The sequence below is a fragment of the Clupea harengus genome, chromosome 18 (assembly GCF_900700415.2).
Source record: "Clupea harengus chromosome 18, Ch_v2.0.2, whole genome shotgun sequence".
NCBI classification, from domain to species: Eukaryota; Metazoa; Chordata; class Actinopteri; order Clupeiformes; family Clupeidae; genus Clupea; species Clupea harengus.
The window spans coordinates 24,636,086-24,654,765 of record NC_045169.1 but is presented as its reverse complement, the minus strand read 5'-3'; the positions used below and the strand labels follow the sequence as shown (position 1 = coordinate 24,654,765).

The 18,680-nt window shown below is 40.1% G+C and overlaps 1 protein-coding gene across 1 annotated transcript; it reads left to right on the top strand.

Moving 5' to 3' along the window:
* Window positions 1-1,476: 1,476 nt before the first annotated feature.
* On the top strand, window positions 1,477-17,952 carry LOC105898400 (GTPase IMAP family member 8-like). Its single transcript, XM_031584907.2, has 5 exons — window positions 1,477-1,663; window positions 9,485-10,105; window positions 14,371-15,000; window positions 15,335-15,967; window positions 16,296-17,952. Exons 1-5 carry the CDS (start codon window positions 1,657-1,659, stop codon window positions 16,976-16,978), a joined length of 2,574 nt encoding a protein of 857 aa, XP_031440767.1. The 5' UTR covers window positions 1,477-1,656; the 3' UTR covers window positions 16,979-17,952.
* Window positions 17,953-18,680: the final 728 nt, after the last annotated feature.

The following is an 18,680-nucleotide window of genomic DNA, read 5'->3' as shown; positions in this document are numbered from 1 at the left end:
ACTACTATCTCAAAATATTTTATAAAGAATACACATTTCAAAGTTATGTGATATATAAATGCCTCTACACCCAGGTTTCACCAGTAAGGGCAATATCAGAAATGTCACCAGATGTAAAAAGGCACTCAAACCCACAGCTTACCGGTAAACAAAAAATATTACCTACACTGCAAGCAATGTACAGACCTTAGTTAAAATTGTATTGGGTAGTTGTTTACATGACACAATATGTGTGACGTACCACGATAAATAGGTTTGTGTGTTGGAATATATGTTCAACATTACATGAAAAAATCTGATCACATTAAGTCCTTAGCATTGTTTTACTGCAACTTATGAGTCTGAAACGAGCTAAGGCCTTGATAATATACGTACACATTTGAACTGCATTCCCAGACTACTAGTGGCACCTGTTAGCAAGGTTTACATAGCTCTTTAAGGTATGAATAGCTATTTTCCCTGAAATGCAATTCCAAAACATCCTGGCAGACTATGAAATACATTCACAAAACAAAGTTTTTTTTTTGTTTTCTTTTCTTTTTTTTGTATTTAGGAAAATGAAAATAACTTTTATGTATTCTTTGCTTTTTGACACATTATTGTGTTACTGTTTCAGTTGATCCACGCAGTAGTTCAAGAGATTCAAGATTCAAAACTTTAAATTAGAATCAAACATAGTAGCCTTCTGAGTGTATACAGGCAGTTAGATGTTCAGATTTTGTGAGGCAAACGTAAGTTTGCGTTGATGGTAAAACTGCTAGCATTGCCAGGCATTTGAATAGAAGTCATATGTTTTCTATTGCTAATTTTTTTTGGAAGTAACATAAAAAGAGGCTTGGGTAAAATCTGAATAAAGTAAAGCCCAGGGGCATAATTGGTCGATGACCTTGAATCAAAACTTTTTTTCTCTTCGAGATATAAATAGAGAAGGCAACTGACATCAGAGTATCAATGCTAGGTATTGCCTTTGCCATTTACGAGCAAATGAAGCACCTGTGCTGCTTGGCAATTTCCCAACATTATATCAGAATGATTGTGCTCTATCTCTCATCAAACTGTAATAATCTAACAGGAAATTAAGTGTGCAGCATCTGGGATAGTATGGACAACTGTGTAGGTCAAAACACGTCTTGGACTGTCAAGAATTTTACAGTTTTCTTTATTTTGCCACTGTCCACAGCATATTACTGGTAGACGTTTCAGATACATGAGTGTGAAAGCCCTTTCAGCTGATGTACAGTTAAATAAAAGTATTATAAATTTGGACTGTTTGACCAAAAACTGAATGTGACAAACTTAAAGTGCTTTCAGTTGGTCTGCCTTGAGCAAAAATTACATACATTTCATCCTGAATCAGGTAGGGATACAGCAGCGATGTGGATGTGTTGTTTGGCCTTTTCGCAGCTAGAGGGAAATCTTGCCGCGAAAGTGCTTGCAAGAGGACCAGCCCCTTTTTTTGCATAAGAACCTACCCACCATTTTATACCTCAGTTCCTTTTTTCTCTCAAACACATTTCACGGAGTACCTCTTAGCAGATCCTCCTCTTGATCCCTGTAGGTCTCAAGAAATCTTTAGCTATTTAATACATTTACCAACCTTTTTCATTTGGAAAACCATCCTTCTTTCTGGCTGTGGGAGAAGAATTAAGATCTATCATGGAATGTAAGTGCATTGTCCTTTCTACTTGTTGTCCTCTGTACAGTAAAATAGCTACTCCATACTACATAGCTACTAACATTATACATTTTTATTTTTGGTTACTCCATAAATATTCAATATGTATGTATGTATGTATGTATGAATGTACTGCTTTTTGATCATTAGAAGCTTTCCATATGAGGGGTTAATACTGCCATGTCATTTGTGCTGGGCTTGCACTTTGCCTTGGTGATTTACCTCACAAGTATTCCAATACAAAAGCAATGCTAAAAGTCTCTTATGGATGTAAACTAATTGAAGATCATTGATTTTGTTCTCTTGTTAAACATATATGTGGAACAAAGAAAGATGGAGTGAGACGGGTAGTCTACCAATAACCAGTAAAATAGTGGAAGTGCCTGTAAAATTCCATTTCTCTCTTGCTAACCATAGCTAACCATTTAATGTACAGTTATGCTCAGGTGTGATTTTCTTAAACTTCTTAGATCTCCTTAGATGTCTCAATAATATCTTGTGTGTGACGTCATGTTCTAGATTAAGGTGTGTCCAGTTATGGACATGATTCTGTCACAGGAAAGGCACTTTTGTCTGGAACCATAGGCTTTAAAGGGTTAAACAATTAAATATGAAATTATGAATTGTATTTATAAACATACCCTTCTTTAGCCATACCTAGGGCACGTGTGATAAAGAAGAGGTCTGTTAGCCTAAGAGTCCTATTGAAAAATAATGATAATAACTTGTAGAACAAAAATTCTGGAAACAACGTTTTAGTCATTTGGATACAGAACATACAAATACAATATGTGTTTGCCTCTGTCATACAGATGCTGTTTGTGTGGTGGTTGTGCAGCATTTCATAGCATGTCAGCAACGATCTCAAACGATTACCTCTGGAGACTCCGGTTGGATGGCTGATGGATCATCCTTCTCTGCTTCTTATTAGCCAGGTTCACTAATGTAGCCTAAAAATAAATAAATACATGACATATTTAGATTTTCAAAAAAAAATTATTCGGATTATTTCCAAACCTATGTACGTATCTTTGTTAAATGAGGCTATGTAACCATGTTTTGAAACAACTTGCCAGCTGTAACATTTTTTAATTAATTACGTGCTTTCTAGATCAGTGCTTGATTTTTGTCAACACCATCAGACATATACAAATTGTAATAAATACATTAAAAAATAAATAAATAAATTTTAGAGAAATTATCACAGATATTTTGACTCTTAACCGTTTCTTTGTTCTCATAATTATGCACATCTGTTTCAATGATTGCCGTTTAAGTCGTATAGATTAACATAACAGAGATATTTAGAAACATAAAATTACTTTGGAAATGCAACGACTATTAAAAAATATTCTTGAGGGAAGAAAACAGATATTCTTCTTTTCTAAAATAATAATCTGATAGAGTTGACAAGGCATCAACAGGGGTGACAAACTTGTATGGAACAGGGACATTTTTTTTATAAAAAGTTTCAAATTAACTCTCAGAAATATTGTGTTGGTGCAAGACATGAATAAAATATACTACAAAACCCTTCTTTTCTTGGATTCACATCTCAAGAGAGTAGAGGGACGTTACACATCAGGCAGTAGACAATGCACATAGAACCCACTTGTAAAGTCCACAACCTTTTGAAATATATGCTGCATAAACTAATTCAAATCATTCAAAATAAAATAAAAAACAGCTCAACCATTTAAATATGTATTGGAAAACTTTCATGGAAAAAAAAGGTAGTCGATGGAGTTTAAACACCAATCATTTCAATGTCCTTGTTTTTGCAAAAAAATTAACCTTTGGCCCATGAGGGTGAAAACAATTTCAACTTTAACATCTTGATGCTCTTGGTCAATTGCTAAGACTTTAGCCAGCCACCAGTTCTGGCCATAAATGGCAACAAGCCAATCTCCTCTCTGAATGTCACCAGGGCCTATCCCAGTTGTTCTGCCCTCAGGTCCTCTACTGGCCCTTTCTCCATGGCCTCCATTAGCATTGCCAGAGGACTCTGCACTTCAACAGCACTAGACTGTCCAACAGCACTAGAATGTTCAACAGCACTAGAAAGTCCAACAGCAATAGAATTGTCAAGTGTCAGTGTGGCTCACTGCAAAAACATGAAATGTGCCTACACTGGATGATCCCTTGGGCTACCACTTAATGGGCTACCCTTGGGCTACCACTTCCTTGTTCCTGAGATGGATTTCAGGGGTTGCATGAGGAGAGTGTCATATGACTGAAAATCATCATTGGTGACGTATTGTAGCTTGACACCACTTAGGCTGCTGGACGCCATCTCATGAAATGCTCTGCCATCCACAACGTCCCGACCTCTCAGCACAACACTTTTTACTTTGCCTCAACGTCATCTGGGGCACCCTTGCCATGTGATGTAAAGTAGCTATGTCAGTTATCGGACAGTTTGTTAAACATCGGCCATTCTGTTAAAAAATCGATATGCTAAGTTTAATAATGGGTTAACACAACAACGCGAACGTTTGCCGGTAACACACGCATGCCGGTATTTAACACTGTTACGATAGAGACGAAATTCCATGTTGCATTCAAGAATCCCAGCTGGAGAGGGACAGCGCAGAGGAGGATAAAGTTGTTCTTATTTTTATACTGTTAGCTTGGACCATCTGACCAGAAATAGACAGTGTTGATATTTTGGGAACTTGGCATGAATGTCTGTCCTGATTTGATCCATATAGGTCCAGATGGCTTTAGCATCCTCACGCTTCCATTCTGAGATTGTGCTGAGGTTTTTCCCCATAGTGAGAGGATTGCTAAATTTATTTTGATTTGATTTTGAACTAAGTTGACATGGGTGGCTGTCTCCTTTCTTAGTTTGTCTTGGTAGACAATCGTAACCTCTGAAAGAGTGCCTGTGTGTTTCTCAAGTTTGTCTTGGTAGACCATCGTAACCTCTGAGGGAGTATCTGTGTGTTTCTCAAGTTTGGTGTGAAAGTGAGCTCCATCTTCTGTTCGCTCCTCAATGCGTTTCTACTGCTTCCACTCCACCTGTGCTTTCCCTTGCTCTGGTGAAATACCTGAGTATTTGTTTAGACATCAGGAACAGGTACGAAACAGACAAGATTCACTTGCTGGAGAACAACACACAAGTTGGAAAACACACAGATTCACTTGCTGGAGAACAACACACAAGTTGGAAAGTCTCTTCAAGTGTGCTGGTTGCCAGAGCATTGAATGACTTCAGGACCTCATGCATCATTGTTGCATTCTCATGGTACTGACATTGACATGTCTTTCGATCTGAGGCTCTTGGAAATGTAATGTAGAATTAATGCAATGCACAAAAGGATGAATAAGTCTAATGTTAAGGTTTTGTTGGATAAATGTATTGTGAAGGTGTTGCATAGTATCGGTCAGAGTCATCCTTTGATGTTTCAGTTTTTCCTGGTGATGGTGTCTTGCTTGTCTATCGTCGTTATCCCTGCATTGTTTTGAAACTCAAGGAAATGGTCTGGAGGAATCTAGGTATCCTTTGTTTTCGTATCTTTTCTCATAGTGTTTTGTAAGTCAAGCCAAACTCATGAACCCGATGGATAAGGCGATACTTCTTGAGAATTTTTCCGGACAAAGACTGTTTTGGATGCTGTGATGCAAGTCATGCCACTTCTGTGAGTTTGAGGATCATTTATTTTCAACTTTGCAGTCATTGCATGGTGGAAGAGCAATCTTTAGTCTTGAATTGATTATCTTCTGAAGGATTTCTGAGTTCTCCCATGAAGCATCATCTCTGTTTGGGTCCGCGGTGAGTGTTGTGTCTTATTTTGAATACGCTTTCTGCGTTCAAATTGCTTTCTCAGCATGTCCCTTGCTAACTTGTCGAGTTTGTATTTCGATGCTTTAATCTCTCTGGAGTGTCGTCACCTAGTTTTGCGTCTTATCCAGCCAACAACGTGGCCAATCCAAAAATGTTTTCTCTTCAGTGATTCTGAACTCTGGGTACAAGGATAGCCCATTCTTTTAGCATCAGTCCTCTTCAAACTGACTTCAAAATGACTTCAAAATGACTCAACAGACCATTTACAGGAAAACTGTCATATTTACCAACAACTTTGTCTTTCAATGCTTTAATCTCTCTGGAGTGTCTTCTTCTAGTTTTGCGTCTTTTCCAGCCAAAATGTTTTCCCTTCAGTGCCTCTGAACTCTGGGTGCGAGGATAGCCCATTGGTCTGCCACCCACGATGCATCAGTCCTCAAAGACAGGCATGTGAGGGACTGAGGCGGCCACCCCACATTTTGGGATGTGGGCTAACTGGAGTCGATGGTGAAGTCGGGACAAAATGGTGCAGGAGATGGTTGCATTCTTATAACCATATATAATTATGTATTTTACATGGGGATTCTTTCCAACAACCCCAAACAGGTATACAAAACAAACCAGAATCAATACAAAAGTCAAACATACTCAAAGTACTAAAACAACTAGGCAAACTAGGAAATAGTCAATGTTAGTATCAGATGTAATAGCCCCCAGACACAACCTACATTCATAATCAACTGCACTGCTTGAGCAACCAACATGAACCTCTAAGGAAAATCTGCTGCTCTTCCAACCAAGCATCTAAAAACATTGTTTGTTGACCGTGTCTTATATTTCACAAAAAGTATTGAGAGGCAGAGTCAATTTTTGTTCATAGTTCTTAAAGGAAAGGAACGTACACCTACAAACACTGAAATCAAGACATGATTCAGATTAGACATGATTCAGATTAAATAATTCCACCTGGGTTAGACTTGACCTGATTGTGTTTTTGCAAACATATCCAGACGTCTGAACTGACAGAAAATACTGTAAAACAAAACACATCATCAACCAGCGAAGGACTAATCCCCTCCCCACAAAAGGAGACCCTCACAGACCAAGATCAAGTTACTTCAATGTCACCTCTTGTTGCTAGGCAGCCTGTGTGTTGCTAAGCAACCAGTCTGATCCATACTATAATGATGAGTGTTGCAAATAGCCATTAGTGCTCCCCACTGAGACCGTCTGGTAGTTTTTTTCGCTGCTTCCTCTAAACACTGCTTTTCAAGGCACTGAAGAGGAAGTCCAAAATAGATTCCATCTCCTAAAAGCTGAAGCCATAATTCAAACCATATGTTTTTTTCACAGCATTCACCCCCTCTGTCTGCTGCAAAGGCCCTTTGACTGTAGTGCAAGATACATTTGAGCTCTGCATCTCTTTTCTTTAATGTCATCCAAGATAGAAATATGACTGAGCCAGACCTCATACTCTTCCCTAGAATTAGCAAAAACGGTTAATTTCTTAAAATATGCAATGCACCTACCCAAATTATATGGTGGATGTTTATACAATGAATCACCTTCAGCTAATAATAACACCAGAATTTCATCAGCATAGTTCCTATGAACTGCAGTTGGGTATGTCCTATTCTGTGGGAGTTGTGTAGTGTTATTTTCTGCTTTATTTTTCTGCTTTAATGAGAAAGCTATTCTCCATGACCCTTCACTGCCAGAGGGTGTGCCAGGGTCTATTGACTTAGCTCAGGCGTGTCACTTCAGCATTTCTCCTGTCTGGGTTGGCCCTGCAGTCTGTTGCAATCTCACAGGCAGAGTGGGGGTGGCTAAACTGGATTTCACAATACCATAAAATGAGTGTGCTGAGATGATGCGAGTGGCAAGAGTGTGCTTCGGTTTCCACTTCTTGTATCTCATAGTTATTATACACAGAAAAAAAATCCCAGAGTGTTGCCATTTTTAAAAGGACCTGGTCCCTTTAAACATTACGTAAACTATAATTGTCTCCACATGATTTAGGTAAGCCTTGCCTTCAGACTGCAGTCATCTGCTCAGCCCACTAACAGAGTTATGTCCCAAGGCAACACTGAATGCTTGGTTGCCGTGGTGATGGATGACGTGGTAAACAAAGAGTGGAAGGCTTTCCTGACTCACTGGCTGCCTGTCCCGCACTCTATAGCCTTGGTGCAGAGGGAGAGAAAGAGAGCATTAGATAAAGAGAAAGAGAGAGAGAGAAAGATAGATAGAGAGAGAGAAAGAAAGAGGAGTGAGAAAGAGAGAGAGAAAGAGAGCGAGGAAGAGAGAGGAGATTATTAGAGAGAAAGAGAGAGAGAGCAATAGAGAGTGAGCATTAGATAGAGAAGGAGAGAGGAAGAGAGAGAGAGCATTAGATATAGAAGGAGAGAGAAAGAGAGAGAAAGGGAGAGAAAGAGAGAGAGAGAGAGACCTCTGTTATTCAGGAAGGGGAGTGGGTTGAGGGGAAATCCAGGTCACTGCACTCTGTAATGTTTATAGTCTCTGTCTTGGTTTCTGCAAGCTGTGCTTTGCTCTATCCATAATGGCAGGGGTTTTTAAGGAGGTTTTTTGAAAACATGTTTAAATTATGTTTTGGGAAATTATCATGATTTTGTGTCTTTGCTTTGAAGGTCACAAATGTTAGTGAATAACCTGCCCTACTAAGACTAATATGCAATATATTCCAGAAAAAAAAAACATATTTTATTGAATTACTATTAGTTAGTATTACTACTATTATGATTATTAGAATATCAAAAGTATACATATTAGTGGCAGTTAAAATGGCAACAACAATAATAGTAGTTATCGTAATCATAATAATGCCACAAAATGACAAAACACATGAAAAAAAATGTATAGTCAATAATAGAGTCAAAATCAGCCAACTCCTTCTTGTAAAAAGAGTGTAAACCATGATACATCACCAGTAAAAGCACTTTAAATTATCCCTTTGGTAAGATGTGGGGAAAATTGAAAAGGGGCAGACCATTTCAGTGAAAATGCCACCAGGTGGTACTACAGCCTAGCTAGCAGAACATCAACACTTCCACACAGTCTTGGTTACTGGCTCCAGTGTTGCCTTTAGGTTGTGCAAACATGAGGACACCACTGAGAGCAATTGAAGTAACAGTGCAGTGCACAATCTAAATGTCCTTCGGCATATTGCTTCAGCTCAAAATATAGACAAGGCTAAGCTAGCACCTCATGGTGTTCGTGACCGATAGGAACATAATAAGAACATATACTTGGAAGTAGGTGTCGTAGGTCACAGGGTAAACTACAAATAACATACAGGGTCATTTGTATGATAACTATGACAAAAACAAACATACACATTTTTTCTACGCTTTTCACAATCAGTACGAACAACAGAATATCGCATTGTGCAAAAACATACATACACACTGGAAATGTAAACACCTATTACATTAAAGAAATATGATGTCATGTTTGTCAACAAGGATGTGACATGCTCACTTTTGTTGGTAAGATTGTACATGGTATGTAGCTAGCTAGCTAACTACGATTACCTGGGAATGTGCCTACTTGACCCATGAAGAAAGGTATTGACATGCTCAATACTCTAGAATGGTAAGTTGACCTATGGAGAAAGGTATTGACATGCACAGTACTCTAGAATGGTAACTTGACCTATGAAGAAAGGTATTGACATGCACAGTACTCTAGAATGGTAACTTGACCTATGAAGAAAGGTATTGACATGCACAGTACTCTAGAATGGTAACTTGACCTATGAAGAAAGGTATTGACATGCTCAGTGCTCTGGAATGACTCTTAGAATTTGAATTGGCACTGACATGTAGAAACAAACCTTTCTATTTACATCAAAGTGGTTCCACCTAAAACTTTAATGTACAACAGAAGATCTTTCATAAAGGCTGTAGAGTATGCTATGTGACATGATTATGTTGGAGCTTTTTAATGATATTCCAAGTAGTTCATAAGTGATGCTAATACAAGTTCCTCCGTATTTGTCTTTCTAGTAAGGGTTGTGCTCCTTGGGAAAACTGGGGATGGCAAAAGCAGCACTGGGAACTCTATCCTCAAAGACAAGCTCTTCCAAGTCTCAAAGGGCACGCAAGCTGGAACACAACACAATGAGATGAACGAAAATGATGATGGCGACAGAAGAGTCAAAGTTGTCGATACCCCTGGGTTCTGCAACTCGAAGCTCACCGAGGAACAGCTGACGGAAGAGCTGAAGGCCTCTGTTTCCCAGTGTGCTCCAGGGCCTCATGCCTTCATCATTGTGCTCAGAGTGGGCAAATACACTGCCCAAGAGAAAGAAATTGTTTCTCAAGTCGGAAAAATCTTTGGCAAAGACACTTTCAGTCATGCTGTAGTCCTGTTCACCCATGGTGACCAGCTGGCCAAAGATCAGACCATTGAGGAGTTTGTCGATCAGAGTGAGGATCTGAAGAAGTTGGTTCAAAAGTGTGGAGGCCGCTGCCACGTGATCGACAACAAACGCTGGAACGAAAAGCACGAGTACAGGAGCAACAGCGTTCAGTTGGAGAAGCTGCTGAACACCGTAGAGGAGATGGCTAACAACGGATGCTGCTACACGACTGACATGGTACAAGCGACCAAAAACGAAGCACAAGGTAAAGAAAACTCTTCTCTCATTCTGACACAAAACCGCACAGAAATGGCACATTTTATATTTATTTGGTACAATTGCAAATTTCAGTGTTTAGTGGGTTAAGTAAAATACAAAACAAATGCTAGACTACAGTATTTACGACGATGAAAGCATGAAAAACCAAACGTACCACATTGCGGTGCGCAATGTGACCCGCAGCAGAACGTGCAAGAATGAAAAAGAATTAAGTGTGTTATTTTGAACGAATATGTTTCTAGCAACAATAGACTAAAACGTTTGTTGTATATCTTATTCTGAGGGAAAATGTAAAAAACTATAGTTTGTGGATGTGGTGGCTGTATGCTGATAGGGTGTGGGTTACGTTCTTCAATATTGAGACCTGTCTAGCAAATATGAGGTTGAGATTGACCTTAATGTAACAATATGAGCTTCATTGTATTAAGGTTCTTGCCATTTATTCACAAAGTTTGGGAAAATATCCATGTCTACGTATATAAAATGTAGGATTATTAGTTAACGGCCAGACCATGTTTGAATACAGTACTAAATGTAGAGTAAATGTTACATATAGGCGTAGCAGTATCAACATTTATAACAGGATGGTATACACTATCATGAGAATACGTACATTTAAATATAACTGCAAGCAATGGTCATCTGGGTCCAAGCAGATTGTTCGAACTACCCCAAGTAGCGAAATGTTGAATGATTTGAGCACTTCAAGGAGATGAAAGAAGAAAATATGAAGTTTCTTAAGGTTACTTAAGAATTTAAAAACTAATAACACTTTGAAGATAGACCAAACCACGCGATACCAAACCAAACCAAACCAAGGAACAGAGGGAAACATGTTGCAGCGACATCTCATGGCTGATTTTTTTAATTAATAGCTTCTATTTATTAGCATGTATTGGCTGCTGAATTTTTAATAGCCGTTGGTGGCTATGTTATCTAGCAATCCAAATGGAACTTCAGGAGATGTAGTCAAGTATAAGCATACCAAACTTCAAAACTTGAGCTTAAGCCATTATTGAGATGTTGAAACTTGCCAGTTTGCAGTGGCCCAATGGACGAAATTCACCAATTGTGTACAAAAATTCTCTATCAATGCAGCATGTCAGTAGCCTGGATGCCAGACTTAGCCCCGCCCACAACATTTTAGGTCTGGAAGTTCAGTCTGGCATTGCTCCGTTGGGGAGAAAATATGCCCGACCAAAAACTTGACCAGACCAATCAAATTGTCAGGGCGGGCTTTATACGATGATGGACAGATGATCAACAGTAAAGTAATCAACCACATCACCAAAAAGCGTTTCGGTTGAATTTGTTTTCAACAAACATGGCTGCCGCTGGAGAGCTGAAATGTTTAGATTAGAGTCTGTTTTAGAAGACATCTACAGCGCATTCATTTTGAAAGAGGAACAGAGAAACGCCATCAAGGCATTTGTCGATCGAAAAGATGTTTTTGACGTCCTTCCTACGGGATCCGGTAAAAGTAAAATGTATCAGCTGGCCCCGATGGTCTACGTTATGGTCATACTACGTTGCTCTGATTGGTTGGAGGCATATCCAATTGAGCGAAGAGGCATATTTTTTCGTGGTTCGGTTGAAACACGCCCCATAATCACAGCCCAATGGAGCAGTATCAGACTCATATTCTGACTAGAATTAGGCTAGCATGTCAGCTTTTGTGAAGTTTGAACCTTGTCATCACAACATATTGGCTAGTCAAGTGGTACACTTTTGCATTGAACATTATTCAGTAGGATGAGCTACTCCACGAATGAACCGTAATGAGCCATGCACCTAATGCATCTACCGAAGACAAATTGCCGTAATGATTTCGGAATTTTAGGCGAAAGTGTTTTTAGTTATTGATGCGTCATTTGCAGCGCACCTTACGAACGAAAATGTGCAACATTTGGCGTTCATCCAGAAATGTGGAAGTGATTTAGGCATGCTATCCCTTCAAACTGCAGTTATCTGCTTTACGCACTAACAGAGTTAAGTCCCAAGACAACACTGAATGCTTGGTTGCCATGGTAAGGAATGATGTGGTAAACAAAGAGTGGAATGCTTTCCTGACTCACTGGCTGCCTGTCTAGCCTTGTTGCAGAGAGAGAGAGAGAAAAACAACAACAACAAAAAGGCTGGTATAATTTACACTCCAATAATGAGGTAACAATTCACAGTACAAATCCTTCAAGTCTTTTATTTTAAGAACTTACACCTGAGAGAGAGAGCGAACATTAGAAAGAGAGAGGGAGAGAAAGAGAGAAAGTATTAGAGAGAGAGAGAGAGAGAGAGAGAGAGTGTGAGAGAGAGAGAGGGAGAGAAAGCATTAGAGAGTGAGAGAGAGTGTGTGAGAGAGAGAGCATTAGATACAAAGATAGAGAGAGCATTAGAAAGAGAGAGGGATAGAGAGAGAGAGAGCATTAGACATTAGAGAGAGAGAAAGAGAGAGAGGGAGAGAAAGAGAGAAAGCTTTAGAGAGAGAGAGAGAGAGAGGTAGAGAGAGAGAAACTCTTTGATATTCAGGGGGGGAAACTCTTTGCTATTCAGTGAGGGGTGTGGACTGAGGGGAAATCGAGGTCACAGTACTCTGCAATGTTGATAGTCTCTGTCTTGCTTTATGCTTTGCTCTCTCCATCCTGGCAGGGATTTTGAGGGAGGTTGTTGTCCTTTTTGAAAAAAAGCATGTTTATATTATGTTTTGGGAAATGATCATGGCTTGAGTGAATAACCTACCCCACTAAGATGCAATATATTGCAAGAAAAAAACAAATTATTATTATTACACTTTGTGGTTATTATTATTATTATTAGTAGTAGTATTATAACTCCTCCTCCTCCTATTATTATTATTATTATTATTATTATTATCATTATCGCAACCATTACAAAACCATCTTCCAGCTATTGCTCAAAAAGTGCCTTTAACCTCTCCCACTTCAAGGGGCACTAGCACAAAGGGAAACACACACCTACAGACACAAGCCTTATATTCCATATCAGCCACGTGGGGCTACAATCATGCCAAGTGTCATGTGGATGGGAGAAGGATATGATACAGCAACAACCAAACAAAAACGCCAGTAAAGAGAAAAAGCTTTGACGAACACTATCTGATCGCCCAGCAGAGCAGTGGTGATCATAATAGCAGACATGCAGCACAGCCACGGGGGTACTGGGAGGTCTTTTCGATGCAAGCTGTAAACATTACAAGTCACTAAGACCTTAACATGTAAGAGTACACCAGAACAACTTTTTGGTGTGACAAAGCAAGTGCACTAGTTCATTCTTCATCAGCACACACGCTTGGGCCCGAAATGGGCCAATTCATGCCTTATCAACAAAGATTTGATGTTTCTCTGCTGGAGTAGTAGAAGCAAAATGTTACTCATATCTGACTTATGTCATGTAAACAAATTACAGGATTCACAATAAAGCCAAATTATGTATGCAACATGTAACTAGAAAGAGGCAGATACTCACTTATCTGCTATAGTAAATGGTTCCAAAATCTCTGCTGCCAATGCAAATAGCAATCCATACATTAGCATAAGGTATAAAGGCCTAGCCAGCCAAAGAATATGTTGTATCAGTCTGGTACTGCAACGCATTAGTCTGGTACTGCTACGCATTAGTCTGGTACCGCTACAAATCAGTCTGGTACTGCCACGCATTAGTCTGGTACTGCCACGCATTAGTCTGGTACTGCCACACATCAGTCTGGTACCAGTTGAGCTTGAGTAGCTAGAGTAAATACACGGATACATACTGATGTAAGGGTTTGATGTACGAGTGGAACATTTGAAATAAATTTCAACTAAAACGATAACTAAATAGTCTCAGCTCGAGCAGTCAGTCACCACCAGACACTGAAGTGAGCTTGTGTTTGTCCAAACAGTGACTCTCAGGGCAGGAGTTGAAAAAATGCAGTGTTCTGGAGTAGGCACTAAAAAGGTGCATTCTGGCTTATCCAAAACAAACAAACCAAAAACGATTAATGTGTGTATCAAATGGCCTCATATTACATTTTTGACTATAACTTTGACTATATTTTTCAGTTAAAACAACTGTATCAGCACCTATGGAATAACTACTGAATAATCATAGAATGACGATCTATTGGCGTCCAATGGATTGTAACACATTTAACCTTCACATGTAAATACAGGCTAACGCCCATAATGTTTAACGTATTTGTAGTGTTATAGTATTGAAACATAACACAAATAACAATCTAATTGTGTTTCTTACAAGCTTTTTCAGTGAGTGTTGTGCTTCTGGGGAAGACGGGAGATGGAAAGAGCAGCACTGGGAACTCCATCCTGGGAGACAAGTTCTTCAAAGAGTTTCGTGGGACACAAGCTGGAACACAACAAAATGAGATGAACGAAAATGATTTTGGTGACAGAAGAGTCAAAGTTGTCGACACCCCTGGGTTCTGCAACTCGAAGCTCACCGAGGATCAGCTGACAGAAGAGCTGAAGGCCTCTGTTTCCCAGTGTACTCCAGGAGCACATGCCTTCATCATTGTGCTCAGAGTGGGCAAATACACTGCCCAAGAGAAAGAAATTGTATCTCAAGTTGGAAAAATCTTTGGCAAAGACACTTTCAATCATGCGGTAGTCCTGTTCACTTGGGGGGACCAGCTTGAAACGGATCAGACCATCGAGAAATATGTGGGAAAGAGTGAAGATCTGAAGAAGCTGGTGGAGAAGTGTGGAGGTCGCTGCCACGTGATCGACAACAAACGCTGGAATCAGGAGCACGAGTACAGGAGCAACAGCGTTCAGTTGGAGAAGCTGCTGAACACCATTGAGGAGATGGCTAACAACGGATGCTGCTACACTCCAACGATGTTGCAAGCTGCCAAAAAAGAGTCACCAGGTAATACTGGACCCTACTGATCCTATGCTTCTTATCATGACTAGTATTTTGGGTTGAATTTAATGCTTCTTTTCCCTCATATTGGTTGATGTTTCATCATTATTATTACTGAACATCATACATACTATAAGTACAACACGGTCACCTGCTTTAATGGTCAACCACTTTAACTGACATTTATTGAAGTTTTGGATTTTTTGCTGGTTCAGCTACGAATATAATAAGTACCGGTAGCCTGCAAACTAGAAATCTAGCATTGTATAGAGAGGTTGGTCATTTCCTGTTTTACAGTCAATGTACACGTGAGGGTCTCATGATCTGCTTCCTATTCCAGCACTAGATGAGATGAGGCTTGTCCTTTTGGGGAAAACTGGAGATGGAAAGAGCAGTGCTGGGAACACCATCCTGGGAGACAAGTTCTTCAAAGAGGTTCGTGGGACACAAGCTGGAACACAACAAAATGAGATGAACGAAAAAGATGTTGGTGACAGAAGAGTCAAAGTTGTCGACACCCCTGGGTTCTTCAACTCGAAGCTAACCGAGGAACAGCTGAAGAAAGAGCTGGAGGCCTCTGTTTCCCAGTGTTCTGCAGGAGCACATGCCTTCATCATTGTGCTCAGAGTGGGCAAATACACTGCGCAAGAGAAAGATATTGTATCTCAAGTCGGAAAAATCTTTGGCAAAGAGACTTTCAATCATGCTGTAGTCCTGTTCACTTGGGGCGACCAGCTTGAAACGGATCAGACCATCGAGAAATATGTGGGAAAGAGTGAGGATCTGAAGAAGCTAGTGGAGAAGTGTGGAGGCCGTTACCACGTGATCGACAACAAACGCTGGAATCAGGAGCACGAGTACAGGAACAACAGCGTTCAGTTGGAGAAGCTGCTGAACACCATTGAGGAGATGGCTAACAACGGATGCTGCTACACTCCAACGATGTTGCAAGCTGCCAAAAAAGAGCCACCAGGTAATACTGGACTTTACTGATCCTATGCTTCTTATCATGACTAGTATTTTGGGTTGAATTTAAATGTTTTCTTTCCCTCATATTGGTTGATGCATCATCATTATTATGACTGAACATCATACATACCATAAGTACAACACGGTCACCTGCTTTAATGGTCAGCCACTTTAACTGACATTTATTGACAGTTTTAGATTTTTTGCTGGTGCAGTTACAGATATGACAAGTAGCCTGCAAACTAGAAATCTAGCATTGTAGAGAGATTGTACATTTCCTGTTTTACAGTCAATGTACATGAGAGGGTCTCACGATCTGCTTCCTATTCCAGCACTAGATGAGATGAGGCTTGTGCTTCTCGGGAAGACGGGGTATGGCAAGAGCAGTGCTGGGAACACCATCCTGGGAGACAAGTTTTTCAAAGAGTTTCGTGGGACACAAGCTGGAACACAACAAAATGAGATGAACGAAAAAGATGTTGGTGACAGAAGAGTCAAAGTTGTCGACACCCCTGGGTTCTTCAATTCGAAGCTAACCAAGGATCAGCTGAAGAAAGAGCTGGAGGCCTCTGTTTCCGAGTGTGCTCCAGGGCCACATGCCTTCATCATTGTGCTCAGAATGGACAAATACACTGCCCAAGAGAAAGATATTGTATCTCAAATCGGAAAAGTCTTTGGCAAAGAGACTTTCAATCATGCTGTAGTCCTGTTCACGTGGGGCGACCAGCTTGAAAAGGATCAGACCATCGAGAAATATGTGGGAAAGAGTGAGAGTCTGAAGGAGCTGGTGCAAAAGTGCGGAGGCCGCTACCACGTGATCGACAACAAACGCTGGAATCAGGAGCACGAGTACAGGAGCAACAGCGTTCAGGTGGAGAAGCTGCTGAACACCGTAGAGGAGATGGCCGCCCAGGGGAGCTGCTATACTATTGACATGCTTCAGCTGGAGGAGGCGAAAAGAGATTCCCTGGATATAAATTGCCACACATGTTTCTCCTTTTTAATACGCAAATAGAGTGGCGGCCATCAATGCACACAGAGGGTGTTCAATTAGCTGCCTGTTTGGGATGGGGATTGAGAACAGAAATTAGAACGGTATTGCAGTAGAATTAACTTGGATTTTCTGTTCCCCTTTATGCAGGCACCCTTTTCTCCAATATAACACAGTAGAGCTGACCATATATGTATGGACATATGCAGTACCGTGAAAAAATCCTGTAATGTGAGGATGCTTTCAAAAATAATTACATGAATAGCTTTTTCTCAAAGCACTGAATGTAGAATCATTTTTAATTCAATTCAATTTTATTTATATAGCCCCAAAACAATACAATTGTCTCAAGACGCTTTACAGAGCCCAGTGCCTGGACTGTTAATGTGTGCAGATATTGAAATGCAATACAAAAGACAGTTGTATAAAATAGAAAGCAATACTATTGTGTATAGTCAACATCTTTGTTGTGTTAACACATGTCATATTTGTGTGACAAAAATGGATCCCTTGTTATTTCTACTGCATGTCTTAGTTGATTGGACATTTCAGGAAAGTGATTTGATAAATGGGATTTGAGAAAATTGAGTTTGAGTGCCAAATATAAGCCTGAATGGAACCCTGTGATCTAAATGGAAGCAGATGGCTTGCAATGTGTTTATGCTAATCATAGAGAGGAAATAGAGGCTTTCAAACTGGCAACGAGTGAGGCGTTGGTGTATGATGCTATGCAGCACTGCAGGGAAAGAGGTTTTTACTGTGGAGGGTTTCTGACAAATCCTTTAAAATGACACTGGTGCCATTAAAGGCAGAGAGTGGCATAATGTTTCTTTAATTATAGCTTCTAGTGCCTTCAGCTTAAAGCATTATACATGGGGAGATATGTATCTGTCTTTGAGTACCCAGTCAAGAAATTATACAACCAAAACATCGAAATCATGCAAATCTGATGAGTTCAAATCATTCTCTATGCTGTGTGTGATTATTGTTGTTGTGTAGCATACACACTTTTATAATCAAACAATCAACAATCAATAAACATGGTAAAAGCCATTTTACGCAGAGCATGGTTCCACTGTTCATTTATTTTATGTTTGCGCTTAACACAGATGATTGGACATGTTCAGTTTTCCATTTCTTGTCGTAGGCTTCTTGCAACTGAACTGCTGACTCATAGGCCTGGTCTCTATCTCACTTCAGTAAGGGAATAATCAAAGGACCCTCCTCCTGGATTTAAAGAGACAGAACCAACATTTCTCTTTAACCTCTACACGTCCCTTGTTTGTTTTATCTGCGCATGTGTGTGTGTGTGTGTGTGTGTGTGTGTGTGTGTGTGTGTGTGTGTGTGTGTGTGTGTGTGTGTGTGTGTGAGAAAGAGGGAGTGTGGGTGTGTGTATGTGTATGTATGTGTGTGTGTGTGTGTGTGTGTGTGTGTGTGTGTGTGTGTGTGTGTGTGCCTATGTGTGTGTGTGTGTGTGTGTGTGAGAAAGAGGGAGTGTGGGTGAGGGCGTGTCAGAAACTGGTTGAACCACTTCTCTTGAACTTAACCACTTCTCTTGAACTTAACCACTTCTCTTGAATTTAACCCCTTTGGAAAATAATATGTCACCTATTGTTGACGAGCCCCTGAGCTCTCTCGGTGAAAGGCCAGGTGGTTCCTGTGGCTGTGAGTCAGGCCACCGGTATGCAGTGAAGGAGAGATAAAGGGAAAACAGTGGGCAGGGTT

Coding starts and splice junctions, on each gene's coding strand:
- LOC105898400 (XM_031584907.2), top strand. Junction 10,106..14,370: donor GACCAAAAACGAAGCACAAG/GTAAAGAAAACT, acceptor GTTTCTTACAAG/CTTTTTCAGTGAGTGTTGTG. Junction 15,968..16,295: donor TGCCAAAAAAGAGCCACCAG/GTAATACTGGAC, acceptor TTCCTATTCCAG/CACTAGATGAGATGAGGCTT.